Source organism: Rhamphochromis sp. 'chilingali' (assembly GCF_963969265.1).
Source record: "Rhamphochromis sp. 'chilingali' genome assembly, chromosome: 11".
In the NCBI taxonomy this organism is placed as follows: domain Eukaryota; kingdom Metazoa; phylum Chordata; class Actinopteri; order Cichliformes; family Cichlidae; genus Rhamphochromis; species Rhamphochromis sp. 'chilingali'.
Genome location: NC_137938.1, coordinates 12,002,384 through 12,024,675, shown reverse-complemented (window position 1 = coordinate 12,024,675; position 22,292 = coordinate 12,002,384). Strand labels below are relative to the sequence as shown.

The 22,292-nt window shown below is 40.6% G+C and overlaps 1 protein-coding gene across 2 annotated transcripts in view; it reads left to right on the top strand.

Moving 5' to 3' along the window:
* Positions 1–22,292, top strand: part of dnah5 (dynein, axonemal, heavy chain 5) — a 128,434-nt gene that overhangs the window by 103,579 nt on the left and 2,563 nt on the right. For both annotated transcript variants that reach the window (XM_080895545.1, XM_080895544.1), the window contains 4 exons: positions 13,451–13,666; positions 15,836–16,048; positions 19,178–19,330; positions 21,378–21,609. In XM_080895545.1, the coding sequence (XP_080751671.1) occupies positions 13,451–13,666; positions 15,836–16,048; positions 19,178–19,330; positions 21,378–21,609 (814 nt within the window). The remainder of the gene's footprint in view (positions 1–13,450; positions 13,667–15,835; positions 16,049–19,177; positions 19,331–21,377; positions 21,610–22,292) is intronic.

Here is a 22,292-nt window from a genome sequence, read left to right as displayed (position 1 = left end):
AATTTGGCGCACACCTCCAATGTGCATAAGGCTTTGTTGTTATGTGATCATTTTCATTGAATAGTGCAAAATGGCTCCACAGCGCCCCCTACAAAATTTCAAAACAACAGCCCCTGCTCTGTGTTTCATCTATGAGTCTGAAACCTGGTAAGCTTATGGAAAATATCAAGATGTACAAAAAAGTCTCTTGGAGCAATATCCCAAATCCAACAGGAAGTCAGCCATTTTAAAATTAATGTGTAATTTTGGCGACATTTTCCCCTCTTTTCAGGCTTCATACTTTGACGAACTCCTCCAAGGGATTTCATCATATTGAACCATTCTCCAGTGTGTGGAATCTAAAGACCTTTGTGATGTTAAATTGCGAAGCTTTTTACGTTCAAGGAAACGGGGTGGTCATGGCGGCACGTGGAGTTTCAATCACTCGCCAAAAAGCAGTAATATGCTGTCACTCAAAGACACAAAGTCCAATCTCTCCCAAAGGTCACAGGCGTGATGAGACTCGAGCTCGGAAATGTTTGTTATGCCCTTTGTCTATAATGGTTAGAGAGCCACCTAGTGGGACGACTATACTCATGGTTGAACCAAATGAAATGTTAACTGGTGGTTAAATGCATGAATTCCATCAATGTGACATCAGATCGGACATGCTGGTTTCAGGTGTTGGGCGTGGCTCGACACGCCGGGGGTGCGAGGGCCCTCATAACGCTGCTTGCAGCTTTAATTATTCTTATAATTCTCAGATTTACCCATTCGTATATTTTGCTTGTTCTTATGTTATTGTATTTTGCACACCTCTGTTGCACACACATAAGAATTTCGCTCACATGTGCTGTACCAGTGTACCTGCACATGTTATGTGATACGGGAAATCTCCAATTTTTTTTAATTTTTAAAATTTTTTGAGATTAAATAATATACCATTGTAAAGACGACACAAGAGTTCCAGAGGCTCTTCTGGGAGCCAGAGTCGACCAGAAAACGTTTCCCCGAGCTTGAGTCCTCTATGAAGAGCAGCCTTTCCTTATCGGCAGCGGTCACAGCCGCTACAGAGCGCTGGCAGGCTTGTTTCCCTGGGCCTTAAAACTGCAAAGGCGGCACGGTGCTGTCACGCTGATGGTAAAAACACAGGCCTTTAACACAGTGCTGCTGTGCCACTTTATTTTTTAACAAAACACTACGCTTTATGTATAAAGAACTGCCTATTCTACTACTTATTGAAGAAAAAGAATCCACAAAAGATTATTTTTACTTTCTTTTATTTGTTCCAGATAAATTATAAATTATTTTTTAAAAAGCAATGAAATGCATCAGATGTCTCCCATGCTTTCTTTTCTGCTGTAATTTTTTTTTTTTGAACATAAATTGGTCTATTGAAAATAAAATGTAGTAAGAAACACTACATTTTTTCAATAGGCCAATTTATGTTTAAGAAAACCCCAACAATCAAATGATCCCATCTGAGCAAGCACTGGGCGACGGTGGGAAGGAAAAACTCCTTTGTCTTAAAAAGAAGAAACCTTCGACAGAACCAGGCTCAGATGGTGCGGCTTCTGTCAAGACCGGTTGGGGGTTAGGTAGTTAAAAAACTACTCTAACGGTACAGCACTACAGCTTTTTGGTGGAAATGGGTGGAAGGATGGGTGTTACACCTCGTTTCATTGGAGGTCTTACAGGTGGTCGGGGTGTAGATTCAGCTTTTTTACAAATAGGTGGCAGAGGGACAGGACTAGGTCGTGGAATTATAACTAGTTGGGTGGGAATAGGTTGTCTGTGAAGGTTCTCAGTCATGGGAATAGGTTGCTTTCCACTTCTGGATATAGGTGGAACACACATCCTACGAAAAGGTGGTAGGTTGTCGGTCGAGAAAGTTTCCTTTTTCGTTGGTTGTGTGACTTGAGGAGCGGGTGTCAACTTTGTCTTTTTCGGTCTAATGGGTGGCAGTGGAGTCCGCTGTAACTGTTGTTCGTCAGATGCATCTTCCCTGCCTACGTAAATGTATTTATGTTCCTCAAAAAGGGCAATGTCTTTTTCAACTTGACTCATTGCCTCTTCGAGAAACATTTTGTAATTGTATTTTTTGTGCTGTGAAGGGGAGATAGTAAAAGGGAGGGATTGATATTCAAAGTTTAGCTCATTAAACCTCCTCTTTAGGCCCTGGAGAATGTTTTGTTTCTCCTGTTCGGCCAGTGGTTTAACTGTTTCCTGTTGTTTTGTTAACCAGGCATCATTGTCCTGCTTAGCCTTTTCTTTCTCTGCCTTTCTTCTACGCAGGTCGCCTGGAACGATTCCGTAATCGTTTTCCTGTAAATAAAAGGGGACAAGTCCAGATTTCTCAAGGAGCTGCTTGTCCCCTTTGCGTGTATCCACACAAGCAGGTTGAGCCATGACTTTCTTCATGCCTGTGTGTTCTGGTTTTTTCCTGAATGTGTGTTCAGGTTTTTCGCCTTCTGGCCTCTGTGGGCACATTTCGCGATGAGATGGGGCCTTAACTGTTCTTGGCACCATGGTCCTGTGTTCATTTTTATATTTATTTTCTAATACAATTGCTTCCCTGTATTTAGAAATATACATTTTAGGTTTGGGTGGAGGAAGAGTACTCTACTTTGGGAGAAGGTTATAAGCGCTTTCATCTGAAAACACAATTCAATCGCTAGCTTAAAATCACCTGCAAGGGAATTCTACAACTGTGTGTCGAGGCACCCCTATTTATAGATTTTTATGGCCTGGCATGTGACATCATGGTGGCCTGGCATGTGACATCATGGTAGCCTGTCTTTGTTCTGTCATTTAAGCCCCACCCCCCTGGTTACTGTTGCTATTGTAACTATTATATTATGAATGCTGGTAGCTAGCATTCCACACACACACATACACTTTTTGCCAAGGTTCCAGCTGCAGTCACCAAGACATGTAAATGTATTTAGTAACCCTCTGGGGTCCAGAGTATAATTGGCCGTTTTTGACTACTTTTGATTTTACCTCTATATTTCACCTTTAAAAAAATCTTCTTCTTTTTTTTTTGGCACAACCTCAAATATCTGAAATTTGAGTTAATTTTTCATTTATACTATATTTGCACAATAGATCTAAATTCAGACAAAAAAAATTCAAAATCCGAGTAGAAAATACTTGTCATTTTTACTGTAAAAGCCACAAACATGTTTAAGGAATTGTTTTCATAACTTGAAATGCGAATAGAAGTTGTACATTTGTAAAAATTATGCACAAGTTTTGCAAACAACTTTATGTTCAGTATAATATATGCAGGTTTTCTTCCTGAATACTATCGTTGTTTATATTTACTGCGGGAAGAAACGGTTTTTATAAGGAAAAACACTAGAAAGCACTCAGTCCCCCTCCCAACTCCCCCAGCCTTTCCTATTGGTGAAAAAATATACCATGTGGACCAATCAAAAAATGATAGGGCAACATAGCATTTAGTTGTTTACGAAGGCGGGCAGGTGTATACATATAGTTTGAGTCTGACGGCTCTTTGTTTGCTTCTCATCTGTAAACTCTGCATACTCTCTCATGTGATTCAGTTTGTTTTGAAAAGTCTCAACAGGATCTTGAGCTTTATTGTGAAAGGTTTACGTGGAAAACAAACAAGCGTACAGCGGAACCACGCGATGGTTTTACCGTCATTGTTGCTAACGAAAACACGTAAAAACAGGCACTTGCCCGCCCATAGTGTGGTTATATTAAATATAAGAGAAAGAGAGAACTTTAAGAAATTAATATAGCCACTAAGGTGACCGTCAAAACGATGAAAAATACTGCTGTAAACAGTTTATTTTACGACATCACGAAACAAACGATAGCGTAATAGGAAACGATAGACATTTTTATATCGTCATTTGATATATATCGTTATATCGAACAGCCCTAACATACACTCTTATATTTGTACATATATTTATTCTTATAATTCTCAGATTTACCCATTCGTATATTTTGCTTGTTCTTATGTTATTGTATTTTGCACACCTCTGTTGCACACACATAAGAATTTCGCTCACATGTGCTGTACCAGTGTACCTGCACATGTTATGTGATACGGGAAATCTCCAATTTTTTTTAATTTTTAAAATTTTTTGAGATTAAATAATATACCATTGTAAAGACGACACAAGAGTTCCAGAGGCTCTTCTGGGAGCCAGAGTCGACCAGAAAACGTTTCCCCGAGCTTGAGTCCTCTATGAAGAGCAGCCTTTCCTTATCGGCAGCGGTCACAGCCGCTACAGAGCGCTGGCAGGCTTGTTTCCCTGGGCCTTAAAACTGCAAAGGCGGCACGGTGCTGTCACGCTGATGGTAAAAACACAGGCCTTTAACACAGTGCTGCTGTGCCACTTTATTTTTTAACAAAACACTACGCTTTATGTATAAAGAACTGCCTATTCTACTACTTATTGAAGAAAAAGAATCCACAAAAGATTATTTTTACTTTCTTTTATTTGTTCCAGATAAATTATAAATTATTTTTTAAAAAGCAATGAAATGCATCAGATGTCTCCCATGCTTTCTTTTCTGCTGTAATTTTTTTTTTTTGAACATAAATTGGTCTATTGAAAATAAAATGTAGTAAGAAACACTACATTTTTTCAATAGGCCAATTTATGTTTAAGAAAACCCCAACAATCAAATGATCCCATCTGAGCAAGCACTGGGCGACGGTGGGAAGGAAAAACTCCTTTGTCTTAAAAAGAAGAAACCTTCGACAGAACCAGGCTCAGATGGTGCGGCTTCTGTCAAGACCGGTTGGGGGTTAGGTAGTTAAAAAACTACTCTAACGGTACAGCACTACAGCTTTTTGGTGGAAATGGGTGGAAGGATGGGTGTTACACCTCGTTTCATTGGAGGTCTTACAGGTGGTCGGGGTGTAGATTCAGCTTTTTTACAAATAGGTGGCAGAGGGACAGGACTAGGTCGTGGAATTATAACTAGTTGGGTGGGAATAGGTTGTCTGTGAAGGTTCTCAGTCATGGGAATAGGTTGCTTTCCACTTCTGGATATAGGTGGAACACACATCCTACGAAAAGGTGGTAGGTTGTCGGTCGAGAAAGTTTCCTTTTTCGTTGGTTGTGTGACTTGAGGAGCGGGTGTCAACTTTGTCTTTTTCGGTCTAATGGGTGGCAGTGGAGTCCGCTGTAACTGTTGTTCGTCAGATGCATCTTCCCTGCCTACGTAAATGTATTTATGTTCCTCAAAAAGGGCAATGTCTTTTTCAACTTGACTCATTGCCTCTTCGAGAAACATTTTGTAATTGTATTTTTTGTGCTGTGAAGGGGAGATAGTAAAAGGGAGGGATTGATATTCAAAGTTTAGCTCATTAAACCTCCTCTTTAGGCCCTGGAGAATGTTTTGTTTCTCCTGTTCGGCCAGTGGTTTAACTGTTTCCTGTTGTTTTGTTAACCAGGCATCATTGTCCTGCTTAGCCTTTTCTTTCTCTGCCTTTCTTCTACGCAGGTCGCCTGGAACGATTCCGTAATCGTTTTCCTGTAAATAAAAGGGGACAAGTCCAGATTTCTCAAGGAGCTGCTTGTCCCCTTTGCGTGTATCCACACAAGCAGGTTGAGCCATGACTTTCTTCATGCCTGTGTGTTCTGGTTTTTTCCTGAATGTGTGTTCAGGTTTTTCGCCTTCTGGCCTCTGTGGGCACATTTCGCGATGAGATGGGGCCTTAACTGTTCTTGGCACCATGGTCCTGTGTTCATTTTTATATTTATTTTCTAATACAATTGCTTCCCTGTATTTAGAAATATACATTTTAGGTTTGGGTGGAGGAAGAGTACTCTACTTTGGGAGAAGGTTATAAGCGCTTTCATCTGAAAACACAATTCAATCGCTAGCTTAAAATCACCTGCAAGGGAATTCTACAACTGTGTGTCGAGGCACCCCTATTTATAGATTTTTATGGCCTGGCATGTGACATCATGGTGGCCTGGCATGTGACATCATGGTGGCCTGGCATGTGACATCATGGTAGCCTGTCTTTGTTCTGTCATTTAAGCCCCACCCCCCTGGTTACTGTTGCTATTGTAACTATTATATTATGAATGCTGGTAGCTAGCATTCCACACACACACATACACTTTTTGCCAAGGTTCCAGCTGCAGTCACCAAGACATGTAAATGTATTTAGTAACCTTCTGGGGTCCAGAGTATAATTGGCCGTTTTTGACTACTTTTGATTTTACCTCTATATTTCACCTTTAAAAAAATCTTCTTCTTTTTTTTTTGGCACAACCTCAAATATCTGAAATTTGAGTTAATTTTTCATTTATACTATATTTGCACAATAGATCTAAATTCAGACAAAAAAAATTCAAAATCCGAGTAGAAAATACTTGTCATTTTTACTGTAAAAGCCACAAACATGTTTAAGGAATTGTTTTCATAACTTGAAATGCGAATAGAAGTTGTACATTTGTAAAAATTATGCACAAGTTTTGCAAACAACTTTATGTTCAGTATAATATATGCAGGTTTTCTTCCTGAATACTATCGTTGTTTATATTTACTGCGGGAAGAAACGGTTTTTATAAGGAAAAACACTAGAAAGCACTCAGTCCCCCTCCCAACTCCCCCAGCCTTTCCTATTGGTGAAAAAATATACCATGTGGACCAATCAAAAAATGATAGGGCAACATAGCATTTAGTTGTTTACGAAGGCGGGCAGGTGTATACATATAGTTTGAGTCTGACGGCTCTTTGTTTGCTTCTCATCTGTAAACTCTGCATACTCTCTCATGTGATTCAGTTTGTTTTGAAAAGTCTCAACAGGATCTTGAGCTTTATTGTGAAAGGTTTACGTGGAAAACAAACAAGCGTACAGCGGAACCACGCGATGGTTTTACCGTCATTGTTGCTAACGAAAACACGTAAAAACAGGCACTTGCCCGCCCATAGTGTGGTTATATTAAATATAAGAGAAAGAGAGAACTTTAAGAAATTAATATAGCCACTAAGGTGACCGTCAAAACGATGAAAAATACTGCTGTAAACAGTTTATTTTACGACATCACGAAACAAACGATAGCGTAATAGGAAACGATAGACATTTTTATATCGTCATTTGATATATATCGTTATATCGAACAGCCCTAACATACACTCTTATATTTGTACATATATTTATTCTTATAATTCTCAGATTTACCCATTCGTATATTTTGCTTGTTCTTATGTTATTGTATTTTGCACACCTCTGTTGCACACACATACGAATTTCGCTCACATGTGCTGTACCAGTGTACCTGCACATGTTATGTGATACGGGAAATCTCCAATTTTTTTTAATTTTTAAAATTTTTTGAGATTAAATAATATACCATTGTAAAGACGACACAAGAGTTCCAGAGGCTCTTCTGGGAGCCAGAGTCGACCAGAAAACGTTTCCCCGAGCTTGAGTCCTCTATGAAGAGCAGCCTTTCCTTATCGGCAGCGGTCACAGCCGCTACAGAGCGCTGGCAGGCTTGTTTCCCTGGGCCTTAAAACTGCAAAGGCGGCACGGTGCTGTCACGCTGATGGTAAAAACACAGGCCTTTAACACAGTGCTGCTGTGCCACTTTATTTTTTAACAAAACACTACGCTTTATGTATAAAGAACTGCCTATTCTACTACTTATTGAAGAAAAAGAATCCACAAAAGATTATTTTTACTTTCTTTTATTTGTTCCAGATAAATTATAAATTATTTTTTAAAAAGCAATGAAATGCATCAGATGTCTCCCATGCTTTCTTTTCTGCTGTAATTTTTTTTTTTTGAACATAAATTGGTCTATTGAAAATAAAATGTAGTAAGAAACACTACATTTTTTCAATAGGCCAATTTATGTTTAAGAAAACCCCAACAATCAAATGATCCCATCTGAGCAAGCACTGGGCGACGGTGGGAAGGAAAAACTCCTTTGTCTTAAAAAGAAGAAACCTTCGACAGAACCAGGCTCAGATGGTGCGGCTTCTGTCAAGACCGGTTGGGGGTTAGGTAGTTAAAAAACTACTCTAACGGTACAGCACTACAGCTTTTTGGTGGAAATGGGTGGAAGGATGGGTGTTACACCTCGTTTCATTGGAGGTCTTACAGGTGGTCGGGGTGTAGATTCAGCTTTTTTACAAATAGGTGGCAGAGGGACAGGACTAGGTCGTGGAATTATAACTAGTTGGGTGGGAATAGGTTGTCTGTGAAGGTTCTCAGTCATGGGAATAGGTTGCTTTCCACTTCTGGATATAGGTGGAACACACATCCTACGAAAAGGTGGTAGGTTGTCGGTCGAGAAAGTTTCCTTTTTCGTTGGTTGTGTGACTTGAGGAGCGGGTGTCAACTTTGTCTTTTTCGGTCTAATGGGTGGCAGTGGAGTCCGCTGTAACTGTTGTTCGTCAGATGCATCTTCCCTGCCTACGTAAATGTATTTATGTTCCTCAAAAAGGGCAATGTCTTTTTCAACTTGACTCATTGCCTCTTCGAGAAACATTTTGTAATTGTATTTTTTGTGCTGTGAAGGGGAGATAGTAAAAGGGAGGGATTGATATTCAAAGTTTAGCTCATTAAACCTCCTCTTTAGGCCCTGGAGAATGTTTTGTTTCTCCTGTTCGGCCAGTGGTTTAACTGTTTCCTGTTGTTTTGTTAACCAGGCATCATTGTCCTGCTTAGCCTTTTCTTTCTCTGCCTTTCTTCTACGCAGGTCGCCTGGAACGATTCCGTAATCGTTTTCCTGTAAATAAAAGGGGACAAGTCCAGATTTCTCAAGGAGCTGCTTGTCCCCTTTGCGTGTATCCACACAAGCAGGTTGAGCCATGACTTTCTTCATGCCTGTGTGTTCTGGTTTTTTCCTGAATGTGTGTTCAGGTTTTTCGCCTTCTGGCCTCTGTGGGCACATTTCGCGATGAGATGGGGCCTTAACTGTTCTTGGCACCATGGTCCTGTGTTCATTTTTATATTTATTTTCTAATACAATTGCTTCCCTGTATTTAGAAATATACATTTTAGGTTTGGGTGGAGGAAGAGTACTCTACTTTGGGAGAAGGTTATAAGCGCTTTCATCTGAAAACACAATTCAATCGCTAGCTTAAAATCACCTGCAAGGGAATTCTACAACTGTGTGTCGAGGCACCCCTATTTATAGATTTTTATGGCCTGGCATGTGACATCATGGTGGCCTGGCATGTGACATCATGGTAGCCTGTCTTTGTTCTGTCATTTAAGCCCCACCCCCCTGGTTACTGTTGCTATTGTAACTATTATATTATGAATGCTGGTAGCTAGCATTCCACACACACACATACACTTTTTGCCAAGGTTCCAGCTGCAGTCACCAAGACATGTAAATGTATTTAGTAACCCTCTGGGGTCCAGAGTATAATTGGCCGTTTTTGACTACTTTTGATTTTACCTCTATATTTCACCTTTAAAAAAATCTTCTTCTTTTTTTTTTGGCACAACCTCAAATATCTGAAATTTGAGTTAATTTTTCATTTATACTATATTTGCACAATAGATCTAAATTCAGACAAAAAAAATTCAAAATCCGAGTAGAAAATACTTGTCATTTTTACTGTAAAAGCCACAAACATGTTTAAGGAATTGTTTTCATAACTTGAAATGCGAATAGAAGTTGTACATTTGTAAAAATTATGCACAAGTTTTGCAAACAACTTTATGTTCAGTATAATATATGCAGGTTTTCTTCCTGAATACTATCGTTGTTTATATTTACTGCGGGAAGAAACGGTTTTTATAAGGAAAAACACTAGAAAGCACTCAGTCCCCCTCCCAACTCCCCCAGCCTTTCCTATTGGTGAAAAAATATACCATGTGGACCAATCAAAAAATGATAGGGCAACATAGCATTTAGTTGTTTACGAAGGCGGGCAGGTGTATACATATAGTTTGAGTCTGACGGCTCTTTGTTTGCTTCTCATCTGTAAACTCTGCATACTCTCTCATGTGATTCAGTTTGTTTTGAAAAGTCTCAACAGGATCTTGAGCTTTATTGTGAAAGGTTTACGTGGAAAACAAACAAGCGTACAGCGGAACCACGCGATGGTTTTACCGTCATTGTTGCTAACGAAAACACGTAAAAACAGGCACTTGCCCGCCCATAGTGTGGTTATATTAAATATAAGAGAAAGAGAGAACTTTAAGAAATTAATATAGCCACTAAGGTGACCGTCAAAACGATGAAAAATACTGCTGTAAACAGTTTATTTTACGACATCACGAAACAAACGATAGCGTAATAGGAAACGATAGACATTTTTATATCGTCATTTGATATATATCGTTATATCGAACAGCCCTAACATACACTCTTATATTTGTACATATATTTATTCTTATAATTCTCAGATTTACCCATTCGTATATTTTGCTTGTTCTTATGTTATTGTATTTTGCACACCTCTGTTGCACACACATAAGAATTTCGCTCACATGTGCTGTACCAGTGTACCTGCACATGTTATGTGATACGGGAAATCTCCAATTTTTTTTAATTTTTAAAATTTTTTGAGATTAAATAATATACCATTGTAAAGACGACACAAGAGTTCCAGAGGCTCTTCTGGGAGCCAGAGTCGACCAGAAAACGTTTCCCCGAGCTTGAGTCCTCTATGAAGAGCAGCCTTTCCTTATCGGCAGCGGTCACAGCCGCTACAGAGCGCTGGCAGGCTTGTTTCCCTGGGCCTTAAAACTGCAAAGGCGGCACGGTGCTGTCACGCTGATGGTAAAAACACAGGCCTTTAACACAGTGCTGCTGTGCCACTTTATTTTTTAACAAAACACTACGCTTTATGTATAAAGAACTGCCTATTCTACTACTTATTGAAGAAAAAGAATCCACAAAAGATTATTTTTACTTTCTTTTATTTGTTCCAGATAAATTATAAATTATTTTTTAAAAAGCAATGAAATGCATCAGATGTCTCCCATGCTTTCTTTTCTGCTGTAATTTTTTTTTTTTGAACATAAATTGGTCTATTGAAAATAAAATGTAGTAAGAAACACTACATTTTTTCAATAGGCCAATTTATGTTTAAGAAAACCCCAACAATCAAATGATCCCATCTGAGCAAGCACTGGGCGACGGTGGGAAGGAAAAACTCCTTTGTCTTAAAAAGAAGAAACCTTCGACAGAACCAGGCTCAGATGGTGCGGCTTCTGTCAAGACCGGTTGGGGGTTAGGTAGTTAAAAAACTACTCTAACGGTACAGCACTACAGCTTTTTGGTGGAAATGGGTGGAAGGATGGGTGTTACACCTCGTTTCATTGGAGGTCTTACAGGTGGTCGGGGTGTAGATTCAGCTTTTTTACAAATAGGTGGCAGAGGGACAGGACTAGGTCGTGGAATTATAACTAGTTGGGTGGGAATAGGTTGTCTGTGAAGGTTCTCAGTCATGGGAATAGGTTGCTTTCCACTTCTGGATATAGGTGGAACACACATCCTACGAAAAGGTGGTAGGTTGTCGGTCGAGAAAGTTTCCTTTTTCGTTGGTTGTGTGACTTGAGGAGCGGGTGTCAACTTTGTCTTTTTCGGTCTAATGGGTGGCAGTGGAGTCCGCTGTAACTGTTGTTCGTCAGATGCATCTTCCCTGCCTACGTAAATGTATTTATGTTCCTCAAAAAGGGCAATGTCTTTTTCAACTTGACTCATTGCCTCTTCGAGAAACATTTTGTAATTGTATTTTTTGTGCTGTGAAGGGGAGATAGTAAAAGGGAGGGATTGATATTCAAAGTTTAGCTCATTAAACCTCCTCTTTAGGCCCTGGAGAATGTTTTGTTTCTCCTGTTCGGCCAGTGGTTTAACTGTTTCCTGTTGTTTTGTTAACCAGGCATCATTGTCCTGCTTAGCCTTTTCTTTCTCTGCCTTTCTTCTACGCAGGTCGCCTGGAACGATTCCGTAATCGTTTTCCTGTAAATAAAAGGGGACAAGTCCAGATTTCTCAAGGAGCTGCTTGTCCCCTTTGCGTGTATCCACACAAGCAGGTTGAGCCATGACTTTCTTCATGCCTGTGTGTTCTGGTTTTTTCCTGAATGTGTGTTCAGGTTTTTCGCCTTCTGGCCTCTGTGGGCACATTTCGCGATGAGATGGGGCCTTAACTGTTCTTGGCACCATGGTCCTGTGTTCATTTTTATATTTATTTTCTAATACAATTGCTTCCCTGTATTTAGAAATATACATTTTAGGTTTGGGTGGAGGAAGAGTACTCTACTTTGGGAGAAGGTTATAAGCGCTTTCATCTGAAAACACAATTCAATCGCTAGCTTAAAATCACCTGCAAGGGAATTCTACAACTGTGTGTCGAGGCACCCCTATTTATAGATTTTTATGGCCTGGCATGTGACATCATGGTGGCCTGGCATGTGACATCATGGTAGCCTGTCTTTGTTCTGTCATTTAAGCCCCACCCCCCTGGTTACTGTTGCTATTGTAACTATTATATTATGAATGCTGGTAGCTAGCATTCCACACACACACAAACACACATATCTTTTGCCCAGTTTCCAGCTGCAGTCACCAAGACATGTAAATGTATTTATTAATCAGCACTTTTAATTCATTTACTTTTCCAAATGGTTATTTCCTTATCAAATACATTGTTTCATCCATTTTATCTGTGATGGCATTCGCTGGTAAAATCATCTGTGGTGTCTTTGAGGGAAAAATGATGGGACAGAGCCTTTCCACTCCTGATGATGCACCAGTACAAACGCAGCAGTGCGTGGGGAAGAAGAGCCAGCAGTCAGCTACGAGTTGGAGAGAATAGACAGTCTGTCCTCTCTTTGTGAAGGACTGATAGAAAAATTTCAGCACATACACATTTGTTGACAAAAAGACAAAGAAAGGATTTTAAACTTGTCAAGTTTCTTGTCGTCATTGTCCATGTTCACATGCAGCAACACAGAAAGCAGAGCTAATCATCACCACAGAGTAGTGACTCTTTAATGTGCCCAGTGAATACATTTAGCTGTGTTTGTGGGAAGCTTGTGGGTGATCTTTTCACTGCACTCACTTTATAGTAGCTGGCCAATGGCCTTTTACTAGAACTAGTATGAATCCCCTCTGTGTCACACCCCCCACAGTCATTTTAACGGGTGAAAAGAAGCAGCTGGTAACTCTACGTGTTCCAGTGGAGATGCTTGCTTTTTGTTCCTCCAACTTAGCCAACAACGAGCTTAGCAGTGACACAAACTGCAGTCCAATGAAGTAGAAGTTTGAAAACCAGGGAAAAAAACAAAATTAAACCAAAAAGCAGGTAGTAGTTCAACCGTTCCATATTGTATAGGATAGGTTTCCGCTATTGCAGGAATGAAAAGATGCTCCATGGGACGCTTTCACAGTGCTTACTGTGAAAGTAAAGAGAATGCACCATGGACATTCCCTGTCTGAATAGATTTGTCTCAGTGATGCAACCAACCTCGCTAACCATCACTGTTCCTCTTTCTCAGGGTCTCCCAGCCTACGACACTCCTGAGGTGTTTGGGCTGCACCCAAACGCAGACATAACCTTCCAGAGTAAACTTGCTAAGGACGTACTGGATACCATCCTCAGCATTCAGCCAAAAGACAGCTCATCAGGCGGAGGAGAAACCAGAGAATCTGTAGTGTCCAGGCTGGCTGACGACATGCTGGAAAAACTGCCTCCTGACTACGTACCTTTTGAAGTAAGCCTATGTGTATTTGCTTTGCAGAGCGAAGTGTGCAAAGCAACATGTGCAATGTCACTCCACTCACCTTGTGTGCTGTGTGCTCCTTGTGGCTGGTGCAGGCGGAGAGGTGGGGTGTAGTGTTTTTGACAGTAGAGTGTAAAGAAGACCAGAAATAGAAAGGAGTGTGTGTGAATGCAGCTGGATCTTGTTTTATTTTGGTGGCTGTGCCGCTTTTTTTTTTTTTTTGTCGCTAAGAAAAAAATGAGGTGAGAGTGTGACTTTTCTGAGGCGAGGTGCAAAGCTCATCATGGAAAACTGTCACCTCACAACTCACCCCGCGAATGCCGCTTTCACTGCTGCTTGCGTGACTGTCTCTTCACACAGCGCATAAAGGCCTCCAAAATAGGAAAAAATGTTTTTTTTTAAAAGATGTTTTAAAATGAATACAGCCTGCATGATTATAAAGAACAACAAAATAAACTACCACAGCTATGCAGATGACACACAAATATATATCACAATGTCACCAGGAGACCGAGGCCCTGTACAGGCTCTTGGTAAATGCATTGAGGAAATCAATGACTGGTTGTGCCACAATTTTCTCCAACTAAACAAAAACAAAACTGAAGTAATAGTCTTTGGCGCCAAAGAAAAACGATTACAGGTCACCAGAGAACTTCAATCTATACATCTAAAAACCACAAACCAGGCGAGAAATTTGGGTGTAGTGATGGATGCAGACCTAAACTTAGAAAAACACATTAAGACAATAACAAAGTCAGCTTACTATCACCTCAAGAATATATCAAGGATAAAAGATCTGATGTCTCAACAGGACCTGGAAAAACTAGTCCATGCATTCATTTTTAGTAGGCTTGATTACTGTAACAGCATCTTTACAGGTCTACCTAAAAAATCAGTCAGACAACTACAGCTCATTCAGAACTCTGCTGCTCGAGTCCTCACTAAGACCAAAAAAGTGGACCACATCAGTCCAGCTCTGAGGTCTTTACACTGGCTACCTGTCCGTCAGAGGATAGACTTTAAAGTTCTGATGCTGGCCTATAAAGCTCTGAATGGTTTAGGACCAAAATACATCAGTGACCTGCTGACCCAGTATGAACCTTCCAGATCCCTCAGGTCATCTGGATCCGGTCTTTTATCAGTTCCCAGAGTCAGAACCAGACACGGAGAAGCTGCATTCAGCTTTTATGCTCCTTATATCTGGAACAAACTCCCAGAAAGCCTCAGATCAGCTGAAACACTCAGTTTATTTAAATCCAGGTTGAAGACTCACCTGTTCTCAGCTGCATTTGAATAAAGCACCAAATCCACACTTTTAAGCTTAAATTTCAAAACTTACACTAACTACTGATCTTATCTATTTCTGATTTTATCTGTTTTGATTTTATATACTGTTTTGTTTGTTTGTTTGTTTGTTTGTTTGTTTGTTAAGTGGGTTTAGAGCTCTGGGTAGCTCCCCAGCTGGGTCTAGACTGGGTCTAGAGAGTATTTTAAATTCAGGGAATTTAAAATAGAAAGTAGCTCGTCCACAGAAGGACTGGTAGCTCCCCTTACGATAAGGGTTCAGATCGCGCGAACAGGTGTGGGATTAGAGCTCTGGGTAGCTCCCCAAGTGGGTCTAGACTGGGTCTAGAGAGTATTTTAAATTCAGGGAATTTAAAATAGAAAGTAGCTCGTCCACAGAAGGACTGGTAGCTCCCCTTACGATAAGGGTTCAGATCGCGCGAACAGGTGTGAAATGTGTGTGTTTAGTTAGTTTGTTTGTTTGCTTGTTTTAATTAATTTTAAATCATGCTTTTTATTTGTTTTTGTTTCTAATGTCTCTGTAAAGCACTTTGAATCACCTTGTTGTTGAATTGTGCTATACAAATAAATTTGCCTTGCCTTGCCTTGCATGTGGAGCAGAAAGGCCCGTCAGAAATACAGAATATCTTCATTCCTATATTTGTTTCATTTTCAGTGAAGCAAACATGAATTCACCAATACTAACAACAGTAGTAGCTACGAACATGAAAAATGCAGCATAAAGCTCCACTTTAAATACAGTTTTTCCAGAGTAGATATTAAACTTTAGTGATCCCAGGTACATTTCCACATAATGAGATGGTGTGTTTTTACACATCTCTGTTGATATAATCTTTTCTGCCTTAATAAAACCAGGTGAGAGAGCATCTTCAGAAGATGGGTCCTTTCCAGCCTATGAACATCTTTCTGCGTCAGGAGGTCGATCGGATGCAGAGGATCATAGTTCTTGTCCGAAACACCTTGACAGACCTGAAGCTGGCTATTGATGGAACCATCATCATGAGTGAGAACCTGCGGGATGCCTTGGACTGCATGTACGATGCACGAATTCCTGCACGCTGGAAGAAGGTCAGTTGAGAGAATCACTGTGAGTTTATGTATGGGCTCAAATTGTGGTCATAAATATTTTGTACTTGTAAATGAGTTGTGTACTTGTAAATCAGGATTTGTACAGTGGGGCAAAAAAGTATTTAGTCAGCCACCGATTGTGCAAGTTCCACCACCTAAAATGATGACAGAGGTCAGTAATTTGCACCAGAGGTACACTTCAACTGTGAGAGACAGAATGTGAAAAAAAAATCCATGAATCCACATGGTAGGATTTGTAAAGAATTTATTCGTAAATCAGGGTGGAAAATAAGTATTTGGTCAATAACAAAAATACAACTCAATACTTTGTAACATAACCTTTGTTGGCAATAACAGAGGTCAAACGTTTACTATAGGTCTTTACCAGGTTTGCACACACAGTAGCTGGTATTTTGGCCCATTCCTCCATGCAGATCTTCTCGAGAGCAGTGATGTTTTGGGGCTGTCGCCGAGCAACACGGACTTTCAACTCCCGCCACAGATTTTCTATGGGGTTGAGGTCTGGAGACTGGCTAGGCCACTCCAGGACTTTCAAATGCTTCTTACGGAGCCACTCCTTTATTGCCCGGGCGGTGTGTTTTGGATCATTGTCATGTTGGAAGACCCAGCCTCGTTTCATCTTCAAAGTTCTCACTGATGGAAGGAGGTTTTGGCTCAAAATCTCACGATACATGGCCCCATTCATTCTGTCCTTAACACGGATCAGTCGTCCTGTCCCCTTGGCAGAAAAACAGCCCCATAGCATGATGTTTCCACCCCCATGCTTCACAGTAGGTATGGTGTTCTTGGGATGCAACTCGGTATTCTTCTTCCTCCAAACACGACGAGTTGAGTTTATACCAAAAAGTTCTACTTTGGTTTCATCTGACCACATGACATTCTCCCAATCCTCTGCTGTATCATCCATGTGCTCTCTGGCAAACTTCAGACGGGCCTGGACATGCACTGGCTTCAGCAGCGGAACATGTCTGGCACTGCGGGATTTGATTCCCTGCCGTTGTAGTGTGTTACTGATGGTGACCTTTGTTACTTTGGTCCCAGCTCTCTGCAGGTCATTCACCAGGTCCCCCCGTGTGGTTCTGGGATCTTTGCTCACCGTTCTCATGATCATTTTGACCCCACGGGATGAGATCTTGCGTGGAGCCCCAGATCGAGGGAGATTATCAGTGGTCTTGTATGTCTTCCATTTTCTGATGATTGCTCCCACAGTTGATTTTTTCACACCAAGCTGCTTGCCTATTGTAGATTCACTCTTCCCAGTCTGGTGCAGGTCTACAATACTTTTCCTGGTGTCCTTCGAAAGCTCTTTGGTCTTGGCCATGGCGGAGTTTGGAGTCTGACTGTTTGAGGCTGTGGACAGGTGTCTTTTATACAGATGATGAGTTCAAACAGGTGCCATTCATACAGGTAACGAGTGGGGGACAGAAAACCGTCTTACAGGGGACGTTACAGGTCTGTGAGAGCCAGAGATTTTCCTTGTTTGAGGTGATCAAATACTTATTTTCCACCCTGATTTACGAATAAATTCTTTACAAATCCTACCATGTGAATTCATGGATTTTTTTTTTTCACATTCTGTCTCTCACAGTTGAAGTGTACCTCTGGTGCAAATTACTGACCTCTGTCATCATTTTAAGTGGGGGAACTTGCACAATCGGTGGCTGACTAAATACTTTTTTGCCCCACTGTATGTGTAAAAAGAATTTGTGTGTGTGTAAAAAAGATTTGTATGTGTAAAAAGAATGTAGCATTTTCTGTAAATTCTGTGAATCTCGGGCAGCTCAACTTGCCTGAAGTGTTTCCAGCTGGGCACCGTGTACCTGCAGTCCAGTGTTTTAACCGATGCATGAAACTATACATTTTTAGACATAAGTTGTAACGGCCGCCGTTTTTTTTTTTTTTTGTGAGTATTTATTACACGGCGTGCTGCGGGGAAAAGCCTGTTCTAACGTTTGAGTCTAAGGTTTATTTTTTAGCACCTGACGGCTCTTTTTTGCTTCTCATCCATAAACACTGCATACTCTTTCACATGATTCAGTTTATTTTGGAAAGTCTCAATAGGATCTTGAGCTTTATTGTGGAAAAAAAAAAAATTTTATATGTGGAAAATAAACAAGCGGACACGCGATGGTTTTACCGTCGTTGTTGCTAACGACAACGCATACAAACAGGTGCTTGTCCATCCGTAGTGTGGTTATATTAAATATAAGAGAAAGAGAGAAATTTAAGAAATGAATATAGCCACTACAGTGACCATCAAAACGATGAAAAAATATTGCTGTAAACAGTTTATTTTGCGACACTACGAAACAAACGATAGCGTAAAATGAAATTATAGACGTTTTTATATCTTCATCCGATATATATCGTTATATTGAACAGTCCTATGAAAGGTGATCATTTTATCTCCGGTGAAAGCTTCTAACAACTATTCAATACAGAGTACTAGATGGCCCAGAGGCACAAATTAATACCTCAGATCAGATTTTAGTGCTATCAGCTTTGTTATTTAGTGTCCTTGAGGTTTAGTTGTAGCACACGGGATAATTGATGCTCTTACAAGGGACATTGTCATTATCAGACCAAACTCTAACTTGTTTGTCGTTTGGGCCGTGTTCGTGCTCCTTTTTTATTAATGTACTCATTGTTATAATTGTATACACAGCACACAAATCCATCTCAGTGATAAAGGAAATGGAAATAAGAAACTTTGTTCTGATGCCATACTAAAGCAAACAATAAAAAGCTAGGACTTTTTTTAGGGCTTTTTGTTTTTTTTAGAATTATTTAGCTGACAGTCAGGCTGCATTCACAAACACAGCATTGTTAGAATAATTCAGACTGGAATGGGATTCCTGGCTGCAATGCTGACTTCTTTTACCTGCAGTTTTATCCTTTTTCTGAATCATTTGCCTCCAGTCTATTGTGTTCTGTTGTATTTTTTTTTCCATTGTGTCAAGTCTCTTTTTTTCACTTGCCCACACCATGTTTCATAATCCATGTCTTATCTCCCCTTTTCTTCTCAGAGCCACCTGGATGACATGTTTCAGCGTTTTATTGTACTCTTTTGCTCATGTTATTGTTTGTCTGTCTCCTTGTTGTTTTCAGTCATCGTGGGCCTCCAGCACCCTGGGGTTCTGGTTCACGGAGCTGCTTGAGCGGAACCGTCAGTTCCAGGCCTGGATCTTTGAAGGGAGACCCAACTGCTTCTGGATGACAGGTTTCTTCAACCCGCAGGGCTTCCTGACAGCCATGAGACAGGTACGCACGACATCAGGCTACCTACCATTTACCCACAGCAAGGGAAAAGACCAGATGGCACGCAGAGGGAGAAGCAGGCACACAGCCACATTTACACACGCATGCAAACATGCACAGACACAAACACATACACAGGGACCTGCAAGTAGTAGTAGTTATTTTTTTACAATGCATGAAATTCATTTTGCATTCAGACAATATGCTGAATTTGTCTTTAAATCCTATCCCTGTTGTGAATTCTGCAGGCACAAGCATGGTAAATGGCAATTTTTGTATGAAATTGCCGTTCCTAGTCTTCCTCTCTGACCATTTCTATCTATTGGTGCCATTTGTGTGCTCTGATCTGGCCAATACTGGTAGATTGGCAGAAAGTGGGAATAGTTTTATGGGGGAACAACATCTGTATTATACCTGTACTTTACTCCTGCCATCTGTGGTTCCAATTTTGCATCACAAGTACATGACAGCAAATGTATGTTTAAAGTTTTCTGGAAAAGTGAGAGCAGATGGGATCTACAACTTGAAGAGATTTTGAATGTTAAATAATTTATTTAGCAAATCCAGTGATTTATCAGTTTTGAAAGGCTGTAATGTTTAATTCAATTCAATTGTATTTATATAGCTCCAAATCACAACAACAGTCACCTCAAGGTGCTTCACATTGTAAGGTAAAAACCCTACAATAATATAGAAACAAAAAAACCCCAAAATCAGACAACCCATCTTTGAGAAAACAATTGGTGACAGTGGGGAGACAAAACTCCCTTTTAACAAGAAGACACCTCCAGCAGAACCAGGCTCAGGGAGGGGAAACAGGACAGGAGCAATACAACAAATATTTAAAGAGCTCATGTATATGAAGATAATTGAGTGCAGGCTCAAGCTTGTATCATTGCTCTTGTAATGATACAAGCCACGATTGGGGCGATCGTGGCTCAAGAGTTGGGTGTTCGCCTTGTAATCGGAAGGTTGCCGGTTCGAGCCCCGGCTTGGACAGTCTCGGTCGTTGTGTCCTTGGGCAAGACACTTCACCTGTTGCCTACTGGTGGTGGTCAGAGGGCCTGGTGGCGCCAGTGTCCGGCATCCTCGCCTCTGTCAGTGCGCCCCAGGGTGGCTGTGGCTACAATGTAGCTTGCCATCACCAGTGTGTGAATGTGTGTGTGAATGGGTGGATGACTGGATATGTAAAGCACTTTGGGGTCCTTAGGGACTAGTAAAAGCGCTATATAAATACAGGCCATTTACCATTGTAAGGTAAACAATTCCTCCATGCTACTGAACTTTTATCTTGGGGGTTTGAATCTAATAGTTTGCTGAACATATACTTTGATTGGTGGCTTAAATCAGTGTGTTTTTAACTGAATTTGGTGGTAAACAGGAGTCGTATTACATACAGTAACAGTGAAAATGAACTGAAGTGTAGACCTGAGAGTTGCAGTATGCACTGAGTAAAGGATTCTACTTCCAAGTGAATATTTTGAAGAGCCTGGATCTTTCACCCGGATAAAGGAAATATTGAGGATGTAGATTTCTGTATTTTACTAAGAAGAGATTTGTTTGACTACTGATAGATACCAAATATAGCCCTCAGTCCTACCACTGAGCGTCTCAGGAGATGTACTTTTATTATCCCACAGGCATCACAAACTACCTACATTGTTCTCTGATTCTGTGTAATGTGCCTGAAGTTGCTAGCTTGTTTTATCTGAGATGGGTATGTGCCTGCCTTTGTCATTTGTTATCAGTCTCTGTCTCTCCCAAGTTTGCCCACTAAGGATTTCTTCTTTTAAACTTGAAAATGAGAATAAAATGACTGAGGCCATAAAATACTCACATTTCACTTAATTTGTCATACTGGAGTTATTTTTTTTTCCTTTTGCAACATCATCTCACAAAACAACTCTTGTGATGGAGTTCACTTATCTCCCAGTAGTGTATTTTGGTGTTCCTATTGTTACAGACCTTTTATCAAAATTGATTTTCATGTGGGAAAACCATTTCAAAATGTCACTTCTGTCATTTATGTGCCATTCACATGTACTCGCAGGAGATCACTCGGGCGAACAAGGGTTGGGCCCTGGACCGCATGGTGCTGTGCAACGAGGTGACGAAGTGGATGAAGGATGACATCAACCAGCCGCCCACAGAGGGAGTGTACGTCTATGGTCTTTACCTGGAGGGAGCTGGCTGGGACCGCCGCAACTGCAAACTTATTGACTCCAAACCCAAAGTTCTCTTTGAGATGATGCCAGTGATCAGGATGTATGCTGAGAATAATGGTGAGTTATATTATTTAGGAACAGTGTGGAGGGGAAATAAAAAAAACAAATCTTTTGGTGGAGCAGCTTTATATCCTACCTGTCTTCTCAATGTTTGCATCCCACACAGTCACTCCTTGGATGTAACATTTAAATGTCAAGCAGAATAAGTGTTATTTATTTTGTCTGGGAATAGATTACCAGCAGTATGTGGCACAGTGTTTGTTCTGGATAAGGCCAACGTATATTCAGACAGACACAGACCCCCATGGATGCCTGCGAGCAAGGCTTCCTGGGAAATGAACTAATGATCCAATGATACGCATAATGCAGTTTGTTTACACCACGTCCCCTCCCAGCATTTCCCATACGAAGGCAGCCTGCTACGTTTGAGTGTGTCAGTGCAAAGGAGACTGCTAAAGGGATGCTTCAGTAGACAAGTGCTTGGTGTGTGTGCCGTGCACGTGTGTAGGCATGAGGTACAAGAGGTTGGAAAGCTGCTCTACTTAATTTTCACTCATGCAAAGGGATTAGTTCCATCCTTGTCCACATACAGTGTCATTTGTAAAGACACAACAAGCCTGTTTGTTTGCTCTGAGAAAATTATTTTTAGTTTTTTCCCTGCTGATGCATGAGCAAGGAGCACTGCTGTTGCTATTCTACTGGCAGACTAACAGCAAAACAAGCAGCAGACTGGCTAAAGA